The following is a 27,433-nucleotide window of genomic DNA, read 5'->3' on the forward strand; positions in this document are numbered from 1 at the left end:
AAATGTATGTTTCCTCCAGAGCCAAAAGCAGGGAAAACCTAGGCAGCTGGAAAGTAGGACTTCTGGGCACCTTATACTCAGATCCCATTGCATTAGTACTGTTTAGAACTGAATTATAGTCTCCTTTCCCCCACTTGGCTCTCTCCTTATTCTATTGCTTTATGAACTCTTTCCTCAATGTACTCTCTCCAAAGTCAGCATTGGGCTGCAGAAGACGTTCATCTCTAGCTCACTGTGCCCTTTCTACATTCCAGAGCGGTCATAAAACTCTAGTCCAATCTCAGTGACCCACAAGCTCCTGTTCATGCCTTTGTTTCCAGTCTGTGTAGTCCTTAACCACATCAAAAATAGTACCTAAAATTTCATGACCTAATTGACGTAGGTAGCTGATGATGTGAAACTAAGCACTCTTTAGAGGTTAAGTTACAGTGCATTGGGTTTATCATGTTATGCTTCTCAAAGGATTCCACTCAGGTAGGATTCTTTTTTCCAGACAGAAAAATACCTGTCACATACTTCCTGCTGGATTAACACTTGAGATTGTCAAGACCTACCTTTACTATTCAGAGCTCTCTCACTCTCTGAAGCTTTCCCCGAGTTCTGAAAACAGGCCTGAGACTTCCATCTAATCTACAAAGTAGTACTGTCCCCGGACACTGGCAGATAGAGGTCTTGAAGCGTTACAAGATGAAATATGGCAACATAAAAGGCAAACCTAAAATTTGCTCATGAGGCTGCTCTCCTTTCACTCACTCATTGCTTTGCTTGAAACATTCCTGTAGCTGAACTGAATGCCCTGGGAAGTTTTGTTTTTGTAATTTTTAAAAAATATTTTATTTATTCATGAGAGAGAGACAGAAACACAGGCGGAGAAACAGGCTCCATGCAGGAAGCCTGATGCGGGACTCGATTCTGGGTCTCCAGGATCACACCCTGGACTGAAGGTGGCGCTAAGCCACTGAGCCACCCAGGCTACCCTGTTTTTGTAATTTTTCTAATGCTTTTTCAACTGCTAACTCATTTAGTAGCGATGAAAGAAAAAGAAAAAGACAACATTGCATTTGCTTAGAGAAAATATGGAAGTGATTCATCCCATGTATTGGGAGATTTTTGCGTAGGCCGTGGGTTTTTTTTTTTTTTTTCCAACTCTGACTTTCAGAAGTACACTAGAGATAGCGAAGTCACAGAGCACCCGTATCACATCATGTCACTCCCAGAATGGCTAAAAAGAAGGGGCGAGTCAGGTCAGTAACACTTCAATTAAACGAGCAGAACCCGTTACAACAGCAGCTCTTTATTACATGGATTCAAAAGCACAGCAGACCAATCATGTTCCCTGAAATTCAACAATCACATTCAATGAACGCCTGTTCGTGCGTTCCACAAAACTCTAATTCTAAAGGGCTCCCTTCGAATTCCCTTTACAAAGATTTGCGCAAAGAAGAGGTTAAGCACCAGTAAGAACAACTGTTGCTAGCAGTAGTTCTGTTTCTTCGCCATCTTCCTCCTCCTCCTCAACATACATGCAATTTCTTCCCTCTGTGTACATGGCATTGTAACATGGGGGCTACACTCTGCCTATGGTACAAAGTTTATAAATACAATATACCAGTACAAAGTTGAAGCCATTAAAAAGAGCTTAGTAACTACTAGGAGATCCTTAAATCTGGAGTGTTGATGGAATCTAGGAAGAGATTTAGAAACAACACACAAACTCGAACAGTAAACATTTTACTTGGGAAGAGGTGAAAGGGGAACTTCTTATGTGCCACCGAGGGCTTTCGGAGTTGCTTCAGGCTCACTTTCTTTCTGCTATTATCTTCAAATACTGCAGGGCGTTGTGAGCGGCATCACTCTGTGCATTGCCACAGGAGATCCCGGAGCCATGGCAGACGGTGATGGGGCTGGTGGAGAGTTCAGCGAGACACTGATACTGTCCATTGGCGCTCAGCTCTTCTGTAATGATATATTCAAACATGAGAGTTAATGCCAAGTGTGTAGAAAGCGGATCCTTCACAAAAACAAGTCTTTACTGCAGTCTTCCTCTATAAATCTCAGGTCTAGGACTCCACTTCCTCATCACCTTTATCATTCTACAAACAAAAACCCAAACACAACTGCTCAACTACAGTAGTTCTCAAACCCAGCCCTGCTCCCTAATCATCTGAGGGAATTTAAGAGATGTGCAGGTGCCTCGGCCTCACTCCAGCTTGCTCAATTAGAAACACAACTCCCACAATCTGGGAGTAGCCAGATTCTTGCATTTTCTTCTTAAAGCTCCCATGGTGATTCTCATGTGGCCAGTTGAGCGGTGTTTGCAAACTGAACCACAACCAACTTTGCTGGAGAGGAAAAGACCATTTGCTAGAGAACCAGAGAGATTGTGTTTTTCACAACAAAGCCCAGGGTTTTGTTTTGTTTTGTTTTGTTTTTTTTCAGGAGACCTCTGAACCAGGAAATAACATGGCTCAGGGGCAAGACCTCTCTGCCTTCATGTTCTTTCATTCTACATCTATGCAGATAGTCTAGTTCCATACGGTGTACGGGTTAGGGTGTTTCAAAAGCAATACCTAAACCCAGGAAGCAAATGTTCTTCTCATTAACTGATGAACCACTGTCACTTAAGATGGTTAGAGGACACAGGGGAAAGAGGTAGAAACAGGTGAGTTACAATTTGTTAAAAGTGGTCATGATTCAATGTTATTTCAGCTAGTCAATATAATAGGAAACATCCAGATACAGTGCAAGTGTTTTAATGTGTGAAGAGGCTTTCTAGTTCTAGCCTTGAGGCTCTTTTTTTTCTCTTTTAAATTGAGTCAAAGTTCACATGACATAATATTAACCATGTTATACCATGTAGCATTTAGTACAGTCACAATGTTGTGAAACCACCACCTCTACCTAGTTACAAAACATTCTCATCCTTTCATTTTCCCAAGAAGAAACACTGTACAAGTCAAGAAGTTGATCCCTATCTCCTCTTCTCCAAAGCCTCTGGCAACCATCAATCTACGGATTAAACTATTTTGGTTATTTTATTTAAACGGTATCATAGAGCACTGAGGAAGGCACTTGATGGGATGAGCACTGGGTGTTATACTCTATGTTGGCAAACTGAATTTAAATAAAATATTAAAAAAATAAATGGTATCATATGATATGACCTTTTTGTGTCTTTTCACCTAGTATGTTTTTGAGGTAAATCCATGTTGTAGCATTATCAGAACTTCACTTCTTTTCACGGCTAAATATTTAAATTGCACACATATACCACAACTGACTTATTCATCCATCTGCTGATGCACATTTGGCCTGTTTCCACGTCTTGCCTATTGTGAATTGTACTACTGTGACTATGTACGTACAGGTACTTGTTTGAATAGCAGTTCACAGTTCTTTTGGGTACATACCTAGCAGTACAGTCGCTAGGTCATGTGGTAACTCATCTGAAGAGCTGTATAACTCCTGTTTTCCACAGCAGCTGGGCCATTTTGCATTCCCACCAGCAGTGTAGAGAGGCTACAATTTCTCTACGTCTTTGCCAAGACTTGTTATCTTCTATTTTCTTCATCATAGTCATCCCAGTGGGTATGAGCTGGTACCTCACTGTGGTTTTGATCTGCATTTCCCTGATGACTAATAATACTGAGCGTCTATTTGTGCTTGTTGGCTATTTGTATTTCTTTTCTGGAGAATGTCTGGGTTCTTTTGAAGGTAATTGCATAGAATTTAGCCAAACTGGCTGATTGTGGTTTTTAGACTGCTGTTCTATATTTACAAGAACTTAGTTCTTAAAATTGGTGAGATGTATTTCAAAGATGTCATTAATTCCATAATCTCAAAAGCCATCTCAAGTTCCCTTCTTTTCCTAGATTCAACCATCCACAGCCCTATTCATGACATGGCTTATTCATCTATGCATTTTAAACACCCAACAAAGTGTAGATACTTAATATTTATTGAATGAATGGTCTCCCATCAGCCACCTCCTGTGACCATGTGTCTGTGCTAAATTCCCACGTTCTGCATCATTCTCAGTAGGTTAAGACATTGCACCTGACCCATCATTCAATCCTAAAGCAGCAGAGAAAATCAGAAGTTCTCTAAGCACCTAAATGCCAGTGCTGGCAGCTCCTTCAAGCTGGGTCCCCACAGCCCACTGAGGATGGAACAAGGGATATCAAATTCTTCACAAATTACATTGATGTTAAATCAAGGCACCAACCATGCACGTGCATGTGCACACACACACACCAGCTTTATAAAGCAAATTAAAATCCAAAGTGACTTGCTTTCTAATCTAGCCACATTGGTCTATCTACATGATTAAGGGTTAGAGGAAATATAGAAGAGGATAGCTGGGACGGAATAAAGCTATAAGTATTTGTCCCCCCTGACGTCCTTGAATTGGTGAACGGTGACAAAGTGGAGAGAAGGGGTCTGACTCTCACAAACTTAGTGCTTGTTCTAGAAATGTGGGTGCCTTTTTATTTGTCAAGCTCTCCATCAGGGCTAGTCTAACAGACACTGTATCTGCAGGGGCTCTTCCCCCGACCTGACTCTACCTGACTCTGTTTCTAAACCTCTCTGTGCTTTACTTTCTTTCCTTACATGTAAGGATAATAGACCTACTTCACAGGCTTAGTTTGAGAATTCAGTTAGTTGAAATATGTAGTATCCTTAAAACAGGGCCTATAGTAAAAACTATAGATATTAGCTACTGCTTTTATTATTATAACTGCATAGATGTTAGCTATTATTATCTATAAGAATGGGATATATCAGTGCTAAATATTACCACTTTGCTAATTTTATATAAATATATAAATATTCTATATAGACATTATATATACATATATGTGTGAGGTGTATTATATATACATCATACATATACATATATGACATATATATATGCATGCCATTTCAGTATCCCTGGTCAACTAAATCAACTGTAATACAGGCTTTGTTTCTGAAATACATTTTAAAAAGAAAGTAGTTTTGAGGTAAGTCAGAGGGAAAAAAATCATACCTATATCCAAATATGTTATATTAAAACCTTGTTCCTTGGCGATTTCACTAAGCAGCTGGATGTAATCTGTATTTGGAATACTGAGGAGGCTCCTTTTCAGTAAGTTGATCTTTTCACCAGGAGAATTCCGCAAGGAATGCCAAGTACATCCTAAAGAATGTCCTACTACATTTGTCTGAAAAACAGAGATAAAGATTAAGACTCTTAACTCAGACTGAGTTCTAATGCTATAATTTATTTTTTTTTATTTTTTATTTTTTTTTTAATTTTTATTTATCTATGATAGTCAAAGAGAGAGAGAGAGAGGCAGAGACACAGGCAGAGGGAGAAGCAGGCTCCATGCACCGGGAGCCCGATGTGGGATTCGATCCCGGGTCTCCAGGATCGCACCCTGGGCCAAAGGCAGGCGCCAAACCGCTGCGCCACCCAGGGATCCCCTAATGCTATAATTTAAAGTATTTATTAGGCACTCACATTTAATACTCCATAAAGCATGTTTATCTTTTAAAAAGATTTTATTTATTTGACAGAGAGCAAGAGAGCAGAAGCAGGGAAAGGGAGAAGGCTCCCCACTGAAAAGGGAGCCCAATGCAGGGCTCCATCCCAGGACCTTGGGATCATGACCTGAGCTGAAGGCACACGCTTAACCAACTGAGCCACCCAGGTGCCCCTAAAGAGCATGTTTAAACGGATACCATTTGGTTAACTTTCCCATTTTTAAATGAGATAACACTAATAAGCACACATTTAACAAACACCACGACGTCAGAGAATAAAGAAGCACATGTGATAATATACCGGAACTATTTAAAAATACTTTTGAATGGGACAAAGGTCTCTCAGCCAAATTTTCTGATGGCCACATAAGATGTAGAAGATATTTAAGAGCAGTAGAAACCAACCTGCAAATAACTGAATCTGCCTAATGGAGCAATTTACAAGTTAAAATACAAAACGATTTTGTCTTTATGATTTCTTATATTAAATATCAACCAATCACTCTGACAGCTGTGAAGCAGAAACAAACTGCAGAAAAGGTGCAACGTACAAGTTAGGCTTGAGAAGAACAAGTCATTCAAATGAATGGTGAGAGGTCATAAAGTTCTCATCAGACTTTGCCCACAACCCAATTGAGCTTATTGTTTTCATTTTCTTTCTCCTTTTCCTCTTTTCTTTATTCTCGCCTATATCCTTCCCTTCCCACCTCTGTTCTTAGAATACTTTACATTTCCACGTTATTTTTCTCAAATCGCCTTCATATGTTATGCCAAAACCCCACAAAAACAAACAAACCCCACTCCTATCCTCTGAAGTAGAGCAACCCATTCGTAGTTTTATTTATTAATGAGCCTGGCAGCAGTTAAGGGATTTGCAAAAAAGATCACAAGGATGGCCGGTATATAGAATTAATAACCTGCAAAATTTGCTAAATAGAATTTTGTATTCCTTGGTTGGAACTTTAAAAATTTTTGGTTTTTAAAAACTGTAATGCATTGATAGAGTAACTGCAATAAGAACATATAATGAATAGTCTCTTTTCCTTACCACTCCTTCCCAGAAGACTTGTTTTACCCCCAAAAAATACCATTAAAACATTTCTTCAATATCCTTCTATAAGTCTAAATTCAAGCACACACACATAATCTTTTTATTTTTTTTACTTTTCCTTCCTTCCTTCTTTCTTCCTATCCGCCCTCTTTCTTTTACCTCCACACAGAAACATGGGGCTTGAACTCAGAACTCTGAGATCAAGTCACACTCTCTACTGATGGAGTCAGCCAGGCGCCACCATCATCTTCTTAAACAAAAATGATAGCTTACTCTTCTAGATCTTGCTTATTTTTCTCGTATCAATGCACATATAGGCACTATATTTATCTTACCAGTTTTCAATTATGGCTTTTGGGTTATTTCTGATTTCTTGCTTTTACTAATAATGTTACAATAAAACTCTTGCACTCAGATGACTTTATTTGTAGAATAATTTCTGGATGAACTGAGCCAAATGACATGTATACTTTTAATTTTGATAAATACTTTCAGACTGATTTTTAAACCAATTTAAACTACCATCAACAGTCTTGGAGGGTGCTTGTTTTCTGATACTCTCACCAACAGCAGGTACTATCAGTACCTGCTTTCATCAGTCTAAAAGGTGAAACTAGTCTCATTTCCATGAATGAAGCTGATCATTTTTTTTAACCCTCTGTACCACTTCTATCTGTTTTATTGGTGTGTAAGAACGTTTTATGTGGTACTGTGAACAGTCCATTTACAGACTGTTTAAAAATAGTCCATTTGCAGACCTTCTTTGTTTTTATTCTTGGTCTTATTTATAGATTTTTTTTTTTTACTGTGTAATAGGTTTTATATAGTCAAATTTAACTGTCTTTTATTAGTTTACATCTTCTAGGTTTTAAACTATGCCAAAAAGATTTTCCCTGTTTAAAAAGGAAAGCTCTTCCATGGTTTCTCATACTTGGTTTCAATTCTTATGTTCAAATTTGTGACCCTATCTGAAACTTATTTTGGTTTTTAAATTTTTTAAAAATATTTTATTAATTTATTCATCAGAGACACAGAGAAAATGCAGAGACATAGGCAAAGGGAGAAGCAGGCTCCTCACAAAGAGCCTGATGTGGGACTCGATCCTGGAACTCCGGATCATGCCCTGAACCGAAGGCAGATGCTCAACCACTGAGCTACTCAGGCGTCCCTGAAATTTATTTTGATATAAGGAATAAGGGAGTAATCTAAATACGTCACACACACACATTTCACTCCCCCGGAAATGTGGCTGTAAGTTGTTTCTATATCATTTACTGAATAATCTATCCTTTTGCCCTTTGAAGTCTCACTATTGTTATATACTATGCTCCTATGTGGATTATTGTCTATACCAATCCTCTGTCTATCCCTGTACCAGTACATGTGTTAATACTGTCGATTTATAGTATGTATCATTCTCTGGTAGTTATAATCCTGCCTCCTGCCCTCTTTTCAGTTTTCTTGGCTCTTCTTGAGAATTTATTTTTCTGGATAAACCTAGTAAAGCTGTATTGAGGATCCAAAATGAATTCTGGTAGATTTTGAGTGAAACTACATTACCTTTTTATATTTCAGAATATTGAGTCTTCCTATTGAAAACAGATAGCTTTACATTTATTCAATTTCTGTTAAATCCCTCAGTAGAGTTTTAAAGTTTTTTTCACATGGGTCTTGCACATTTTAAGTTTATTCCCCAACATATTATCTCTTTTCTATTATTGAAAACGAAGTCTTTTTCATTCTACCTCTTAATATTTGTAAACAGAAAAATTGATTTTTTTCTAGTACACCTTTTTAGAGCAGATTTCTATTTTGCTATGAAATGATCAATGTTACCAAGCTTCATAAATTTTGTTAATACAACACATACCACAAAAAGTCAGAGGACAGAATATAAAACAACAATCCTGAGCCTCATTCCATTCCTACCTTCAGTCCTCTTTCCAGAAAGCAATTTTTAACTTTCTTCTTTAATTTTTCTAGTGGTTACCTTCATAATTCTAAATATGAAAAGCTATTGACTTTATATATTAATTTTATGATCAGTTACCTTGATGAATTCTCTTCTAATAGTTTTTCTTTTACAGGGCTTTACAGGGATACAATCTTAGTTATTTGTAGTTAATGATCATTTATATCTCTTCTGTTTAAATTTTCAACCTGTTATTGTTTTTTTCCTAATTATATTAATTGGTACTTCTAAAACAAGATTTTAAAAATGGCATCAGTGGATATCCTTGTCTTTTCCCTGAAATTAATGGGAAGGGATGTAGTATGTAAACATGTAAATATGATTCTGATCTTTTTTGCAGTGTATGTCTTGAGTCACAATAAGGATATTTTATTTTTTTAATTCTTTACTGAAACTCAATTTAGTTAACATATACTGTATTATCAGTTTCAGGGACAGAATTTAATGATTCATCAATTGCATATAACACCCAGCACTTATCTCCTTAATGCCCGTCACCCAGTTACCCCATCCCTTCACCTATCTCCCCTCCAGCAACCCACAGCTTCCTAGAATTAAGCATCTCTTACGGCTTGCTTCCCTATTTTCATCTGATTTTACTTTTCCTTCCCTTCCCCTATGTTCACCTGTTCTGTTTCTCAAAACAATAGTTATTTTAAAAGTGTTTACCAATGACTGCCAAATATCTTTTTGGTATCCATTGGCTATTTTCTCCTTTCACCCATTAATGTGATTAATTATGGTTACAGATTTACAGAACCTATCCTTGTATTCCCAATTTGTTATTCAAATAAGCCCAATTTGTCTGTGCCATACTATTCTTTTACTGTTCTACCGGATATTTTATTAAGGTGTTAATAATCTCACTATAAGGGAGATTAATCCATAATTTTTTCCATTGGGATTTGCTATTGTTTGGTTTTAGGGTTAGTGTTATATTGGTTTTGAAAAATAAATTTAGAAGCTTCCCCTAGGTTTGATACTGCCTGGAAGCGTTTAAATAGCATTGGAAATTATCTCTCCCTTGAAGATTTAAAGGAATTCACCTATAAAACCACTTATAAATCTATCTGTGCTTTGTGATTTTGGTGTCATCTCTGATCCAATTTTGTAAGAAGTAAATGCACTGTTTTATCTTTTTCTATTAGGGTAAAACCAAAATTGTATTACTTTGTGTACAGTCTTTGATTTTTTTTTTCCTACAGAATGAGCCCTTATTATCATAAACTAGGTCACTGCTATAGTCATTTTTCATTCACCACCTAGTAAATGCTCAGATAACATACAATGAGACATACCTAACTATGAATATCATAATCTCAAATAATAATGTCAGGTGTAGCTCAGTCTCATAAGCTCTGTTTGCCTACCTGCCTACTCAGTACCTTTAGTTAAAATATTCTATATCAGATCCAATATATCCTACATTTAACTCCTTATCTTTTTTCCCTCAATCCCACTCATCTTCTGTGTTTTCCCATATTAGCTCAGTACAGGCCACCATCATTTCTCATCCATTTTCTGTAACAACATTCTACAGGTGTCTGACTCTAAGACTCATTTACTCACTACAGTGCAGCCAATGATTCCCCTTCTAATCCTGTCCTTCGTTGACTAAAATCCTTGTTTGTTTGTATTAACAACCAAATGACTCTGCTCTACCCTTAGGATAAAGTTCAATCTCTTGACTACAGAAGTCCTTTCCAGATTGAATCCCTTTGTCCTTCTGGCCTCATTGTTTGAGAAACCCTTCTCCAACCCTATGCTCTAGCCACACCAAACTATTTCGGGTTCCCAGATGGCATATACTATTTTACTCCTGATCTTTGTAGGTGCTCTTTTTTCTTTGAAATTCTTGTCCTCTGCTCTCATCCTGCAGGTCTTGGCTTAGATATTACCCCCTCCAAGAAGTCTTCCTTAAACTGCCAGTCTTGGTTGGACCTTCTTCTATGTTCCCAAGCCCTCTCTGTTAGGACCAGCCTATTGGGTTCTCATGGCAGACACTGCCTTATTCAGTGTGCACAGAACCTGGCACAAAGTTTGGCAGACAGTATGAACTCACTAAATGTTTAATGAGTGGATAAATTAATGAAGGCATTGTCAATTTGAAGGCAAAAATGGCACTACTGGCCTGTCATCTTTAGATCACATGATGTGATTCTGAATTTGACTGTGTCTCCCAAGCCCTCTTACCTGGTCACCCTTGTGACAGCTAAAATTAGGTCGTGTACATCTGGACAGTGAAGGGACTTTTTAAAAATTGCAACTCTACAGTGTCTATACAACAAGGAATCCAGCGACGTTTCCTACAGCATGAGATGCTTAATCATATTGACATCATAGGTGTTTTGATCATTACTCACTAAAGAAATGTGGTTCTCTGGAGAAATATTACTGAATTTGGCAAGAAATTTCTCAGCAGCGTTCCTCTTGGCCTGTTTTTTTGATGCCCCCTTTCCTAAATTAAAAAAAAAAGGAAAAAGAAATGGCAGGTTTAGAAAAGTATTAGTGTCCACAGAGAGTAATCAGATATATAAGGTATTATTTCTGCTCAGAGAATAACTTCATGATCTTTATATGCTCATCTTTGCTTATTGTGCTTCAAACAATGATTTTTTAAAATATTTATGTATTTTAGACAGAATACATACACCAGTGTGGGGGGAGAAGGGCAGAGAGAGAGTCCCAAGGAGACTCTAGGCTGAGTGCAGAGCCCAATGCAGGGCTCACAACCCTGAAACCACGAACTGAGCTGACACCAAGAGTCAGGTGCTTAACCAATTGTGCCACTCAGGTGCCCCAATACAACTATTAATTCTTACGTTTATGAAGGCACTTTTTTTTGACAGTTTATCTTTAGTAGTTATACTTTCTGTTTTTTTTAACAGGCATATTTCCTTATGCCTAGCTATAATGAATCATATTTGGTTTAATTCTAAGTATTCAAATCTATTTAGGTACATTTGAATCACAGCTCTTTCCTTCTTGATGTCTACTTCTTGCTTAAAATCTTCTATAAACTGACAACTATGTGGAATTCTTCTTTAACATGAGTAAGAAGGCATAGGAGATCTGTAATTAAAAGACAAAGTATTATCTACTTCCATGCTTTTTGTTTTACAGATTTAAAAACTGAGGCCTAGAGAGATTAAGTAATTTGCCTACCTTTGCAAACCAAGGGCTGCATCAAGAATGGAAGCTAGGTGGGGTGCCTGGGTGTCTCAGTCGGTTAAGCATCTGCCTTCAGTTCAGGTCAAGATCCCAGCGTGCTGGGATGGAGGCCTGCATCAGGCTCCCTGCTCAGAGGGGGATCTGCTTCTCCCTCTCCTTCTGCCCCCCCACCCATTCATACTCTTCTCTCTCAAATAAATAAATAAAATCTTAAAAAAAACAGAAGTTGGGGTTGCCTATGGTCCAGTGCTTTCTATATTGACCTGCACTGCCTCTCAAGGGGCTTGCTGATTACTTGCTTGATTACCTGAAACAGATAGCCAATTCCATTTGGTGCCATTTTAAGAATGCTAGAAACACGCTAGAGAAGCTACAATAGGAACCCTCACTAGTACTCTATTAAGTGACTTTTTTCCATAGTTTCTAGTCCTCACAACATGGAAGTTGCTATCATTATAAAGGATAATTTCTACTTTATTTTTATCTCACACTATTTTTTGCCATCTACCCTCTTATTAATCATCTTGTTTTCAAATGTGATCTTCTAGTCTTCCAATCTTCTAGAACAGCTGTTGAAACTTCCAAGATATTTGCTATTGCTTTTTTCTAAAATAATTTTTAAGCCACTAACACATCAATGCAGACTATGTAAAGTCAATTATTTACTTTGTTCTGTTACCAAGCTTTTCCATGATTTTTAAAACTATCAAATTAAGTGTAAGTATTCTTAAGCCAAATATTTTTTTAAGCCAAATATTTATACTTAAATTCTACTGCAGAAAGAGACAGTAGAATAAGAGTGTATCAAATTTTTCCCCACAGAAATATTTGAAAGGAAACCACAACAGAAATTTCTATGGTCATTTATCATCTGAAAATATTTCAAACGCCTTCAGTTGTATGAGTAAAAAGAATAACTACCAGTTTCCATAAATGACTCTAGCCTGCAAATTGTGGTATATTCTCTCTTATGAGCAGGTCCTCCCTCTTGGGAAAGGGTATATTCAGGAAGTCTCCAGCCATGATGAATAGCCAACTCCTAGAAAATGGAGATGAGGCTTCAGTAGTAATTTTTATTATGCAACAGCTTCATCACATAAATGATAGTCTTTCATGATTTCTATCCTATTTCTATTTCTATGTTTGAAAAGAATAATGATATTCTGCAATAGAAAAATGGGAGAAGACCCTGTATTTCCCACAAATATTCCTGCATTTTGTATCTTGCAGGCCCACAATACTGAAACTGAAGCAGTTTACTGCTAGGGTGGGAATGGTGTTCTTCCATTAAGCCACAGCGAGCAAATATCAAAGAGCTCAAAGAGAAAGATGAGCTACTATCGCCCTTTTGGGGAACATCGACAGGTCTCACTGTCATCAGTTCCTAATGCCTCTCCCTCCTAGCTACAGACTTCCTGCTCACAGCTGGCTAACTACTGCACTGGAACACGAGCAGATGAGCAAAGGCAGCAAATATACAGACTTGGACAATCAGGAAAGATCAGGGGAAGAAAACTATAGAAAAGACAGCAAGAAAGGGACCAAAGGCCTGGCTGGGTAACAGGGAGGAGAGTTGTCCAATAGAGCACATGGATAATCTGCAAGAAAGATATTCGGCATGCAGAACTTCAAAGCTGATTTTTTTTTTTTTTTTGGGTAGAATAAGCAAATAGATGACTTCCCCTTTTTTTGAGGTAGGTTACCCAATTTGGGTTTTTATTTATTTTTATTTTTATTTTTTTATAATAAATTTATTTTTTATTGGTGTTCAATTTGCCAACTTACAGAATAACACCCAGTGCTCATCCCATCAAGTGCCGGCACTGAGCGGGGCCAATTTGGGTTTTTAATAAAATCTTCTGTCTTAACAGAAGTGGAAAGAGGTTTGTCACAAGAGTGGCAAGAAATATTCTTAAAGTATAAAACACTCTACCCATGTGCACTGGGGTCCTGTTGATCTCAAATGAGAATTCCACAAACCAAAGGCAGATACTGTATATGGAAGAAAATCCAAAACATAAATAAACAGGAGAATAATTTCAAGTTAGTGCTGCAATATCCAATGATCATACTGGGAAAACAGAATATTATACATCTTATCTTTAAACTATCTGTTCCTTGTTTCAGCCCTTGTGATATTATTACTTTATGACACCTTTCTTCAATAGACAAAATGTTACAGAAGGAAAAACCATGTGACTTACCTGTAATGAACCAATAGGATTAAGCTGGTTCTTTGGTTGCTTAGAAGGGTCAGGCATTAAGGGGTCAGGAACTGCAAAGCTGAACATTTTTTTAAAGTGTTATAAAACAAAATAATTTTCTCCAAACTATTAAATAAATGAATGCATTTCTTATCTAATCTTCTACGCCTTTGCTCTTCTCCACGGAATGCCTTTCTCTCCCACCTCTCCTACGGAAATATGATCTATCCATTATCCAAGATGTGTCTCAAATGCCGCTTCCTCTAAGAAACCTGTTACTTGGAACATAATTTCCCCCTCCTCTGAACCATTATTTGCATTTAGGTTGACCCTTTCCTAGGCAAATTATTTTACCATTAAGTTATATGCTCTTACAAATACATGTGATTTGTCCATCCCTCACATCTGTCCTGTGTTCAGACTGTAAAATCCTTGATGGCAAAGCCTAGGTATTACTTACCTTCATAAGCTTTATAGTACTGTGCATATAATGGGTGCTCAATAAAAATGTATTTAAATAAAGCATACTACTGTTACAACTACACAAAAAGGGAAGACTAGCAATTAGTCAGGAAATTTAGTCTGGTAATGTGAATGATACAGGCCACAAAGTTGTTTTTTCACTCAGACAATTATGGAAGAAAAATCTATTTGATCTATCATCTGTTCCATGCTGGAAAAATCCTCCTAAGATTTATATGTATCCTGCATAAAATAGATGGCCTGCATGAACCTGGTTCCAGGATGTGGGGATTAAGATCAGGGAGAAAGAGAACAAGCTCTGTGAACTAGTTTGAAATTACTAATTAGTTGGGCGATGAGTGTCTAACCCTGAGAAAAGCTACGTTCAAGGTTACTTGAACCTAGGCGACAGAAGGGTCATTTCTTCCATGACAAAATAGGTTCAGTTATTGCCACTTCTTCAGGTTGCTTTTCCACCTGCTAGAATTTCAAGCTTTACATAGGCTGATGAGATATGAATATTCACTTACAATGTTGCACGCCGAAGCTACCCAAATAATTGTGATGGAGAAGTGAGAAAGTCTCTGTATTAAATCAGGCCACTTTAGGCCTGATTACAGCTTAGTAATTCCCATCTTATCTGTCAAGAAGCACAAATATATAGTAAAGTTTGTTAGCCTTTTTTGCTGACAAAGTGAAGTGCCCATGTGCAGAAAGGACACTCCAGACACTCATTTCTACAAATCTACTCAACACTTTGGGCTGAACTTTGGGCTGCACAGAAACAGCATGGTCATCACCAGCGAGGGGAGGAGCCACTACCTGCCATGCCATTTGGCGCGTCTACAAAGCCAGCATAAATCAACTATTAATGTATGACCTCAGAGAATCAAGCATCACTTTGTGAGATCCAAAGCTTGTCAACGCTTCGTTCTAAACTACTCAAACGGTTTGGAAGGGCTTAGAGAGGGAAGAAGCAATGCAGGAGAACCTAAGCATACGCCAGATGAAAAGTTTTGAAGCTGGAGAAAAACCTGTCCTAAGTTCCCATGGGGCTCTGCTGTCAGCTATGAGCAGATAAACCAGACTGTACTCCAGAATAACTGAGTGCATGGAAAGAGAAGAATGTAACGCTCAGCATGCTCCAGAGTGTGTCCATTAGAAAGCAAAGGACATCACTCCGGATACATGAGCTGCTCCAGGACCAATACTCTCCAAAAGCACCTAAAGTGACAACAAATTTAATTTGGAAAAATTCCACCAGGATTTTTAACACTCCACGTAACATCTTCTTGTAGTTGGTGTACATTCTATAACAAAAGGAAATCTGTCTCCTTCCAAATTAGAATTTTCCAAAGGGTATTTTCCATTTATCTTTTTCCACTTCATAACTTATTTTATGTGGTGTAGAAGTTATTACAATCTTTACACAGTAGAATATTTGCCGGAAAAACTGGGATTTTCTATTGGTGCATCCCACTGAGGCGGGGGAAATGCCTAGTTCGTGAGAGCTTTCATTTAACAGTTAATTGCTGGACTGAATTTCTTAAGGATAAAGCGGTCTTTAATGGAGGACAGTTATTTCACAAGGAAACAAGAATTTTGGAGCTAGATACTAGCAACTGTTCACTTTGTTGCTTTTGTGAGCACATTCAAACTTTTAATCTTACCTCAGCCATGATATTTTTGAGCTGCAGAATACAAAGAAATTTAGCTCACCAAATACTTGCATTGGCTTTCAAAATGTTTATGGCAGCCTCTGCAGCTCTATGTTTCGCCAGCTTCTTACTTGTACCTTCACCTGAATTAAGGTTAAGAAAAAAATGTCTTTACATGCTGTGAAAATGTGAGGCTTGCATAGATGTTTGCATAATACAAAACAAAAGCACTACAGTTTATATATATATATATACACACACACACACAAAGGTAATACAAATATATACTACGTTCTGTAACAAAATAGTCACCACATAAAATTCATAGTTTTATGTATAACTCCATGCATACCTACATTAAAAATCCTTGCTTATGTTATATATGTTTATTATATAAAATGGTAATAAAGTAGACCATGTCACACTTTCTGAAAAAAAAAATGCAACTTAGTATTTTACTCTTCCTTATTCCTAGAGGAAGAGGAAATTCCTCTGTAGCAAGAAGTTCTTTTAAGGGAGCCACTTATACCAACACTGACAGCAAACTGCACAGTTTTATTCTAATAGTTCATCCTATGCTGCACTAAACCCCTGTTTGGCTAAGCACCCATGGCTACACGTTGGCTACAGTGGGAGAAGGTTTATATGGGGAACGTGAGAGATTGTTATGTGTCTTCCATACAATCTGTATCCCTTACCTAAGTAGCTAACAGGGTGGTAGGGGATAGGCCCGACTAACCACTGAGACTGAAACCTAATTTCAGTAAGCCATCACACCTGTTAAATGGTTAACTCCAATCTTTTTCCTTTTGAGTTCAAGCTAGGTGTTGAGAACACTTCAAAAGTGGAACCAGAGTGCTGATGTCCATTTCTCTGGTGTGGAGGATAGAAAGAGGATACGGAATAAATTTCAACTGTGACCCCCACCCCCAAATGTCAGAGGACATACAAATCATCCGCCTTTATCCACTAACCTAGGTATGAGGGATACAGGAGAGTATGAAACAGAATCCCTGCCCTTAAAGAGCACACAGCCTAGTGCGGGATTTTGTCTGGAAAGATCCATCTGAAATATAGTCATGTGTTACAACAAGCCTAAGTGCAGGCTATAGGGGAGGCACACAAAAGGGGTCGCTCCCCTCCTCTTGGTAAGGATTGGGAAAGGTTTCACGAGGGAAGAGATAACGGAAGGAAGACATAAAAGATTAGTAAAAGCTAGTAAGGCAGGTTAGGAAGAACATTCCAGGCAGAGAAAATCAGCACCTGTTAGGGCTTAGAGGCAACACAGAGCATGATATTCTCCAGAGCCCCAAGCAGCTGGGTAGGTAGGAGTTTAAGGATACGAGCTCTGAGATAAAAGGCTACAGGGTTGGGAGGGTAGGAAGAGAGGTCAAAGAACCGCCTTCTAAACCTGTGCTTCTCAAATTTTAATGTGCATAGGAATTGCCTGGGAATTTTGTTAAAATGCATACTCTGATCCCACAGGTCTGGCATGGGGCTGGATATTCTAGAGCAGTTGCATCAAGTGCCCAGGTGATATTTATGCTGATCACATTTTGAGAGGCAAGCCTGTCAAGTCATATTAAGACGCCTGTATTTATGCAGAGGGTGACGGGCAAACCACCGGATGGATTTAAAGAGCAAGAAACACATGAGCAGACTTGACTGCCAGCATCCAAAGGGGAATGGCCAGCCCAAGCCTAGAAGCTGAGAGAGCAGCAGCAAGTGGCAGCTACGGTTTCAGTGTGAGACACCGATGGCCCAGACAACAGCAAGGGGAAGACAAGGTAAGCTGCTTAAGAAGTAAGACTTGGTGGGAGAGTGGGCAAGGGGTAGAGGGGGAGAGAAAAAGGTCACCAAAATGACAGCCAGTGTTCTACTGTGGGCAAATAGGTGATGGTGGTACCTTTAGGGAGCTAGGAAATGCAGGGGCAACAGACTTGAGGGAAGAGAGATGGAGTCAGTCTGGGACAATGAGAGACCGAGGTGGCTTTGGATCATCCAAGTGAAGATGCCCGGCAAGCACAGGTTGACAGATTGTTCTAGAACCGGGCTTGGGCTGAAGACAGATTTCAGGATTAGCAGCCTTTAGATGGCATTTGAAGCTGTGGAGGTACATAAACTTGCTAGGAAGACAGGACAGCGTGAGGGGAGAAGGGGATCCAAGCAGAATAGGTGGCTGCCACGGACTGTTAATTCCTGGTCTAAAACACCTTGAAGGAAAAAAAGACTATTTCTTTTCTTAAATTTTCACTGAATATTTAAAAATAGACCTGTTCAATGAGTAATGCAATGATTCTATGGTTCATTATGAGGAAACTTCCAGCTAGCACCTACAATCCACCTGCTTCATATAGATTGAAAAAGCCTCAAAATGTCCTTAAAGAGATTTCAAAGAACATAGTGGACTCCCGATTTTCAGGGACCTAAACAAATGTTGCCTTTAGATTACCAGATGGTGCAACTCTAGCCTTCTTGTCGAATTGTTTTCTTGGCATTCTTCCAAATTAAATTTAGTTATTCATTATTTTCTGTGTTTGCAATTAAATAGATACATAAGGCATAAAACGCCTACATTTGCAAATGGCCAACTTCAGTTATCATTTATTCAAGCTCACAGACCACACTATGGGGAGTCTGAACTCTGAAACTTCATTGCTATGTGACTTTGGATATGTTAACTGATAATCTCTCTGACCCTGTTTCCTCATGTGTAAAAAAGGGAGATGACATCTTAAAACCTGTACAGTCAGGAAGTAGAAGGTGCTATGAATTATGACATTTGAGCCATCTTTCTCATTTTGTTTGGGTACAGAATCAAGTGTGGTACAATGGGCCCCAAGTGCCAGATGAGCCCATACAAAAAGCATAGAGGCTCAGAAAATTTTGGGGTTATGTCTCCCAGCATCTTCTATAATCTATGAAACTTGTCAGCACCTACTGATCCCGCTATGGTTCCTCCAAGAACCTTCCCTGCTTCTCCTTCATTCTTGGAAGAACCCTAGGAGGATCCTAGGGCATGTTTCTGAGCTTCTCTTGGTATCTGGAGAAGAGAAAATTAGGGAGAGAATCAGATGAAGTTGGAAAGTCCCCATGACCTGAGATGGGAGGTCTCAGTTTCAAGAGCCTGCTCCTCACGGCTGTCCCTGGGTTGGAAAAAAAAGGGGGGGGGGGCACTTTTCCGAACTGAAAAGCAATACCAAGTCTTGCCGGCCCACCCACATGACCACGGGGCGAACTGTGCATACAGACCTGTGCAGGTTATGTCCCCAACGGTTACTCTGAAGGTGAAAGTGGGCACGTGTATTTGCACATCCGATCTTTCACATTCATAAACCGGGATGTTCTTGGTCTTCATGCCGTATTCGTGTAGTACCTGAATTGGTGTTTTCCCTGGCTTAGCTGTGATCATCTTCCCCAAACTGCAAAAACCAGAAAAGGGTGTGCTTTGCATGCCCAAGCGCGCAGGGAAGCAGGAGCAAACAGAGGCGAGCGGGGACTGCCCCGACGCCGATGCGGGGAGCGCCGGGATGGCGAAGCGCCCCAGGGCCCGGGCCCCGCTGCGAGGGCTCCGGGGAGCGGACGTGGGCGCGCGCCGGGGGGGCTGCCGGGGGGCTCCCTGGGGTCCCGGCGCCGCAGCCGCTCAGGACCCGGCCGCGCGCACCCCCCCCCCCCCCCGCGCAGCCCGCGGCCCGGGAGGGGCGGGGCCAGGCTTGCAGCCCCGGGCCCGCGCGCCGCCGAGACGGCGAGAGGCGCGGAGGGGGCTTTACCCAGAATGCCGCCGCACGCGCTCCCCCGCCCCGGCCCGCCCGGCCCGCCCGGCCCCGCCGCTCCCGGCCCTGCCCGCCTCGGCCGCGGCGATCCGCGCGCTGACCTGAAGGTCCCGCTGTCCTCGCGCTCCAGCGGCGGGGCCGCGGCGCGATGCCTGCTCTGGGACATGGCGAGAAGCGGCGGCTTGGCGGAAGAGCGCTGCGGAGCGACGTCCTCGCTCCCCGGGCCGGCCGGTCCCCCCCAGGAGCGCCCCGCCGCCGCCGCCGCCGCCGCCGCCGCCGCCTCCCTCTCCTCCCGGCTTGCGTCCCTCCCGCGGCGGGGCCGGGCGGGGGCGGAGCCTCGGTGCGGCGGCGGCGCCGGCCACGCCCCCTGGCGGCCCGGGCAGCAGCCCCGACTCCAAGCCGGGCCCCGCCCTCCGAGGCCACGCCCCTCCGAGGCCACGCCCCCTTCCCATTCCCGCTTCCCCCGTATCCCCCCGCCCTCCAACCCCGGGCCTCGGCGAGGCCGCAGTTCTCTGTCCTTAAAAGGAGGCGGCTTCCGGCCGCGGGGGGCAGCCTGTTGGGCTCCCAGCCTCCCGCTGTGTGAGGCCTGCCGCTCTGCTTCTGTTTCGGTGGCTGGGGGCGGGGGGTCGGGGAGCTGAAGGGGGTTAGGGATCCGGGCTGCATCCTTTTAAGAAAAAGACTTCAGAATCCTAAATGCAGGATCGCTGCGGAAGGTCCCGGGGCTCGGCCCCGGAGCTTGGGAGTCGCGGTCCGTCGGCCCCCGGGGCTGGCGTGGGCTCCCTTGGGCTGAGCCCTGCGTCGGGGGGTGGGGGGGCTCGCGGGGATGCCCGGGGATGCCCGGGGGCTGCACCCCCCGCCCCCCCAGCTTCTCCCGCCTCGCGGCTCCCATTGTCTCCATCTAGGCGTTCGCCGCGACAGGAAGGCTGGGCCGGCGCATCCGAGCAAGGCCCCTTAGGGGAGGGAAAACGCCTGCTTTTCCGTGGGCTCCCGTTAAATGCTGCCTCCGCACGCCTGTGTGGTTAGTCGCTGTTGCCTTCCCCTGGGATGCACCCCCCCCTTCGGCGGGGAGCCGCCTGCGACGGTAGATGTGTCGCCCGGGGGTTTGCTAGCCACTTGCAGAAACGGTGCCCCGTGCTTTCTCTGCGTCGTGGAAGGGGGCACGGTGCTGTCCACACAAAGGGACGTTATTAAAAACTTTTTTTGGGGGGGGGTTGGGGTTTGCTTTTTGGGGGGGTTACATGAGAGCTTGGTTGTATGACACCTTGGATCCTTGCAAGCAAATGAAAACAGCATCCAGAATCTAATCAAGGTGATTTATATTATTTGGGACTTGGGCCTATTCTATCTTCCACCCACTGTCCCCTCTGTGCATGTATCGAGTTTACTACCTGCTGTTAAGCTCTAAGGAGTATCCAACTATAAGTGAACATAGCTATTAAAAAAAAAAAAATATATATATATATATATAAACCTCCACATATAAACCTTATATATATATAAACCATATATATATATATAAACCATATATATATATAAACCATATATATATATAAACCATATATATATATAAACCATATATATATATAAACCATATATATATATAAACCATATATATATATAACCATATATATATATATATATATATATATATATATAAACCTCCACATAAGTATGGTAATGCAATATTTCAGCTCTCAGCTTGGTCTCTAAAATTTATTTTTTTGCCACGATATCTTAAAGACAAGCCCAAACTTCATATAGCTCTCTTTATTTTTTTATTTTTTTAAAAAAAATTTTGAGTATATAGCTCTCTTTAAAGGTTGAGCAACGGAGATAATGATGAAACAAGACAAGCCCAAACTTCATATAGCTCCCTTTATTTTTTTAATTTTTAAAAAATTTTTTTTGAGTATATAGCTCTCTTTAAAGGTTGAGCAATGGAGATAATGATGAAACAAAATAAATACAGCGCTATTTCAAAGAGTTGTCTGTGTGCCAGCTTCAGAATAAGAAAACCCCTAAGTCATAGTTATTTATATATGTATTAGTCTTATACAGTTATCTGTCTACGTGTTTATATGTGTAATATGGCTTTTGTTATTTCATAAAAATCTGGATACAATTGTTTCTCTATATTCTGTGAATTTATATTTTGTATTAATCATGAATAATTAATGTTTTACATTAATACAAGAAGGAAAGCATACAAGAAGGAAAATGAATGAACTGTATAGTATAAGGATTCAAAATAGCACTTGACTGTTGCCACAATTGGCATGATGAAGTGAAGGAATTCCCTTTGGACCATGTCCACTGTAGATGATATCCAGGGCCAATGTTAGTGTCTAAATTGCATTATTGCCATAGGGCTACAGGTGTCCTTAAAGCTGGCAAACTACTATCAACAGTAACCCTCATCAAGGACATTGGTCATGTTTTAAAATTAATAGTTTTCTGTATATGTTTTAGTGCTTATGGGCGGCAATTCCAAATTGACTTGCTTTCAGTATATCATTTTACACTGTTGATCTATAATTCATAACCTGAGCACACCAGGGGAGGCAGTGTTGTGAATTGTACACTGGCAAGCTACGTGGTGAAACCATGCTTTGTATTTTTAATGTGTTTAATTATATTTAAAATCAAGCAAGGCTGAGGGTTGTGTCTGGTTTTCTGTGAAAGTATGGATTGTTTTCTGAGGGTTGCAGTTGATGACGTTTTGATACCGTATTAATATGTTTGCTGCTGCTACCAAGAGTTTTGTCAAGCAAGTTGGAGATGGAGGGAGATTAGTTCCTGTTCCAAGCCTCAGTGAGGCTGACAAATACCAACCTCTAAGTCTGGTGGTAAAAAAGAAGCGATGCTTTCTCTTTCCTAGATATAAATTTACCTCAACACCTTTTACGCTGAAAGATATCCTTCTAGGAGACAGAGAAATTTCAGCTGGTAAGTTTAAATATCTGTTTGGGAGTGACTACTCATTCAGCTATAGTATTGATAGTCTAAACATAGGTTGTATATGCTAATATGTGTAATATTTGCACATTGATAAAAGCAAACTTATATGATAGTAGTAATAATACTAGGATTAATATATAAAATTTGCATAGTATCAAATCTCTTATTGGTTGAATAATTTTCCAACCTATTTGGTGAAATTATTGTATAATTTTATTGCAATTGCTTTATCGATTGTTTTAACTGAAACAACTTAGAATAGGACAAAATAATATATTTCTTCATCTATAAAATGGGATATTACGCTTTCCTATCTTACAGGGTCAAATGAAAGTAATTGACATTTATTTCTTATGACTCAGTTATTGCAACTGGTAAACTGAAATGTATTTTACAGGCTAGATTAGAAAACATTGATATTTTGACAAATAATTTGTTATAAACACTTGTTTTTCTTTCAGCCACTCAGTGGATCTTACAGCTTTGAGAATTCTTTTGGTGGAACAAAAGAACTTGAGTTCTCTTTTTAAGTACTCTATTTTTTGTTGTTATATGACTTGCTAGTTTAAGTCTTGGCATGAAGTGTCACCTTTCTCAACATCTGTGTAATGGAATCTTCAATAGTAAATTAATACATTATTATATGTAATCTGTATTAGATGAATTTGAGACATTTAAAGAAATATTGATTTCAGGGCACCTGTGTGGCTCAATGGTTGAGCGTCTGTCTGCCTTTGGCCCAGGTCGTAATTCTGGTGTTCTGGGATCGAGTTCCACATCAGGCTCCCCTCCCTCTGCCTATGTCTCTGTGTCTCTGTGTTTCTCATGAATAAATTAATAAAATATTTTTAAAAACAAGTAAAAAATATTGATTTCCTTCATAAAGGTATTTCATCTTATCAGTTACTGAATTATGAAGATGAATCAGATGTTTCCCTTTATGGAAGGCGAGGCAACCATATTGTGAATGACGTTGGGATTAATGTCACTGGATCAGATTCTGTTGCAGTAAAAGCTTCATTTGGTGTAGTGACCAAACACGAAGTGGAAGTATCAACATTGCTCAAGGAAATTACTACACGGTCAGTAGAATAATACTTAATGTACTTAAATGTGTTCATTAAGTATTTGGATTGTATGGACTTTGTTACAAGGAATTCTGAAAACATTCAGGTGATGTATATCATCTAATGTAATTTATTTGTTTTATTTTTTTGGAATACTTCAAATTAGCAATATATCCAGACTTTAGATAAGGGTAGATATCCAAAATCATTTGGCTTAAACAGAATTTTTAGGTGTTCCACAAAATTGCTTTGACCAGGTACACATTTGCTAAATTATTAGATTGAAAGAATACACTGGGGTGCCTGCGTAGCTCAGTTGGTTAAGCAGCCAACTCTTGATTTCAGCTCAGGTCGTGATCTCAGAGTCCTAGTTGGGCTCTGTGCTTGGCAAGGAGTCTGCTTGAGGATTCTCTCTTTCCCTCTCCCTCTGCCCCTCCCTCTGCTTGCACATGTGCTTCTCTCTCTCCAAAATAAAAATAAATCCATAAAAAAAAAATGCTAATCTGCTTGTAACAAATATACTAAGGGAGTCTCTTCCAACAGACTCCTATAATAAGCATGTTTTAAGAAAAGAGAAAAAAGAGCCAGATTATTAATGGCTTTTGAGCAGACTTTCTGATTTGTAGTAGACCTGCTTTGATTTACTTTTAGTTACAGTGCACAGGACAGCAAAAAAATGTACTCGATTGTATGTAACTGGGTGTGACAGATTCTTGTGAATATCTCTATTCTTTATTTTAGAAAAATTAATTTTGACCACAGCTTGATACGTCAGACAAGGAGCAACAGAAAGGCAGTATTGTGTGTGGTCATGGAAAGCATTCGGACCACTAGGCAGTGCTCGCTGTCTGTGCATGCTGGAATTCGCGGGGAAGCCATGCGGGTAAACCACACTCATTAGGTTTCTCTTACTAAAAAGGTGCATTGGGAATTTTTTAAAAGTTCTCAATTTCTAATGAGATGTGTGCATTTTGTCAGATGTTGAGATTAAAGAACTACCAGTGCATATAGGATTTTGCACAGTAATGGTTTTGTTTTAGAATTAAAAAAAAAAAAATCTGAGAAAACTTTGATCCTGAGTGTATAATATAATTCAAACAAAACATGAATCCTAATGAAGTAATGCATACTGGAGTCCTTCTATTACTATTTAAATGATGTTGGAAGAATAAAAGTTGAATGCTTATGTTGAATTCTTGATTTTAAGTAATGTGCTTTATACTTGAATTTTTAAAAGTTGACTTTATATTAATTTTCCTAAAGTAAGACCATAATGGCCAAATGTGCTTTATTCAATGTTAAATACTTTTAGAAAACTCTTGGAAATTATTCGTGTTTAGTTCTCTGGCTCAGTATTATTTGTCTTTGTTAATCACATAGTAATGACACATAATCGTCATGGTTTTATTAAAATCAGTTGTTAGAGTTCAATGAAAAACTTTTTGAATTTTTGCAAATAGAAGTTCTGTTCAGTGGCTACATTTAGCTAGCTGTCCAGTGAGTTGTTTAATGGATTATTTTGGGGGCACAAACAAACATTTATTTAATGGTTGGAGATTATTTTGGTAAATAAGTTGATTGCTTTGGAAAACTGAAAACTCTGGAGGCTTTGGAATAGTAGACATAGTAGGCTAAAAACAACTGTAGCACTTAAACAGATGGCTTGTGGTTGAAAAAAAAAAAAGGTGTCTGTGTCGGAGAGCATTACTGTTGTGGTAGCACTAATCATTGGCCCTAGTGCCAGTGTTCTGAGAAAGTGGTGACCCATTCCTAGATTGTGAGACCTCCTTGACCCGTTTAGACTTCTGGTCTAAACAGTTAAATTCAATGGGATAATTTGTTTTTGTTTTAATAGTAAGATTGTATGAAATGTTTTGTTTCTCTAAAAAGCTATCCTTACATATTATGCTCCTTAATAATATTATTTACTTATTTACTATAGTTTCATTTTATGGATGAACAGAATCCCAAGGGAAGGGACAAAGCTATTGTTTTTCCGGCACACACAACCATAGCTTTCAGTATTTTTGAACTCTTCATTTACTTGGATGGTGCCTTTGGTAAGTGAATGATTTGCATGAAACACTGAGATTATATTTTTAAGAATTTCATGGGAAACAAACACACTATGTAATTGTAGGAGAATGATACTGTCAGCACTGTCAATCTTATGCTTGGGTAAAGTGGCTGGGAAAGACCATCTGGTCCCTACTACTTACCCACTACCTCTTTTCTCCTTTTTTTTTTTTTTTTTTAAAGATTTTTAAAAATTTATTCATGAGCCACACAAAGAAAGAGGCAGAGACATAGGCAGAGGGAGAAGCAGGGAGGTGGATGTGGGACTGGATCCCAGGACCCCAGGATCATGACCTGAGCATGAGGCACATGCTCGACCACTGAGCCACCCAGGTGCCCCAGGAAGTCTACCCAAGAAACCTAACAGTGGTGATCTCTGGAGTGGAAAACTGAGGCTGGGGTCCAGGATAGACAGGAGACTTGTTACTGTATCCCCTGCTTGTAGTCTGGATTTTGTACCTTGTGACTATTAGCTTCTCCAAAGATACATAAAATTTAACTTAATGCAGCGAATGACATACACCAGAATTTTCCAACCACTAAAACTCCCAGTAAAATGAACCGTTCACGTTATAACATCTTCTAAAAAAATTTTTTTTTATAGACCTTTGTGTCACTTCAGTGTCAAAAGGAGGATTTGAGAGGGAAGAAACTGCAACGTTTGCACTGCTCTACAGATTGAGGAATATTCTATTTGAGAGAAGTATGTCCATTGAAGAGTATTTCAAATGTGTTTTTTTTTTTTTTTCTCCTTGGATTAACATTTGAGTTTATCTAGTCGGTACTCCTTCTGTTAAGGAGGAATTTAAATCTAAAAGCCAAATGATTTCATGACCGATGGTTTAGATTCACGTACTTACAATGCAGTTTGGTTCTGTGTTACTTATTTGACTTCTAACACACTTCTCTGTGTTTGTGCTTTTAGATAGAAGAGTGATGGATGCCATTTCTCGTTCACAGCTTTACTTAGATGATCTTTTTTCTGACTATTATGACAAACCTCTCAGCATGACGGATATTTCTCTCAAAGAAGGGACTCATATCCGAGTTAACCTGCTTAATCACAACATTCCAAAAGGACCTTGCATACTCTGCGGAATGGGGAACTTTAAAAGGGAGACGGTTTATGGATGCTTTCAGTGCTCTGTCGATGGGCAGAAGTATGTGAGACTTCATGCAGTTCCTTGTTTTGATGTTTGGCACAAAAGGATGAAATAAAATGGAAAATGAAAGTAGTGTGTTTAGGTGCAACTGTGCCACACACCTTTCCAAAATCACCTACATATGCTTTGGTGAATTGTGGCAAGTTAAAGAGGGAAAGAGAAACTCACCTGCCTGGGCATCATTTTCTTCATCCATAAGCATGGAGATGATAATGGTGGCTGCCCTATAAATTGTCATAAAGATTATATTGTTTATGTGAGGATGCCTGGGTGGCTCAGTGGTTGAACATCTGCCTTCGACTCAGGGTCTTGGGATCGAGTCCCACATCAGGCTCCCTGCGTGGAATCTGTG

The 27,433-nt window shown here is 39.8% G+C and overlaps 2 protein-coding genes across 4 annotated transcripts; one reads left to right on the forward strand and one right to left on the reverse strand.

The window, feature by feature from the left end:
• Positions 1 to 1,274: 1,274 nt before the first annotated feature.
• PRKRA (protein activator of interferon induced protein kinase EIF2AK2) lies at positions 1,275 to 20,125 on the reverse strand. 3 transcript variants are annotated; one of them, XM_041723076.1, is made up of 8 exons: positions 19,919 to 20,125; positions 19,297 to 19,466; positions 16,106 to 16,187; positions 13,925 to 14,003; positions 12,642 to 12,759; positions 10,913 to 11,007; positions 5,030 to 5,204; positions 1,275 to 1,956 (listed from the first exon to the last, which is right to left on the reverse strand). In XM_041723076.1, the coding sequence occupies exons 1-8, from the start codon at positions 19,981 to 19,983 to the stop codon at positions 1,799 to 1,801; spliced, it is 942 nt and encodes a 313-aa protein (XP_041579010.1). In that variant the 5' UTR covers positions 19,984 to 20,125; the 3' UTR covers positions 1,275 to 1,798. The 3 variants fall into 3 exon arrangements, with proteins under 3 accessions (XP_041579010.1, XP_041579012.1, XP_041579011.1); XM_041723078.1 differs by lacking the exons at positions 19,297 to 19,466; positions 19,919 to 20,125 and adding an exon at positions 14,917 to 15,026 and having other exon boundaries at positions 16,106 to 16,185; XM_041723077.1 differs by lacking the exons at positions 16,106 to 16,187; positions 19,297 to 19,466; positions 19,919 to 20,125 and adding an exon at positions 16,057 to 16,080.
• Positions 20,126 to 22,149: 2,024 nt separating this feature from the next.
• Positions 22,150 to 27,433, forward strand: PJVK (pejvakin). The gene is made up of 6 exons (XM_041722899.1): positions 22,150 to 22,763; positions 23,662 to 23,857; positions 24,584 to 24,725; positions 25,785 to 25,902; positions 26,523 to 26,621; positions 26,844 to 27,433. The coding sequence occupies exons 1-6, from the start codon at positions 22,553 to 22,555 to the stop codon at positions 27,134 to 27,136; spliced, it is 1,059 nt and encodes a 352-aa protein (XP_041578833.1). The 5' UTR covers positions 22,150 to 22,552; the 3' UTR covers positions 27,137 to 27,433.

This window comes from Vulpes lagopus, chromosome 11 (genome assembly GCF_018345385.1).
Source record: "Vulpes lagopus strain Blue_001 chromosome 11, ASM1834538v1, whole genome shotgun sequence".
Taxonomy (NCBI): domain Eukaryota; kingdom Metazoa; phylum Chordata; class Mammalia; order Carnivora; family Canidae; genus Vulpes; species Vulpes lagopus.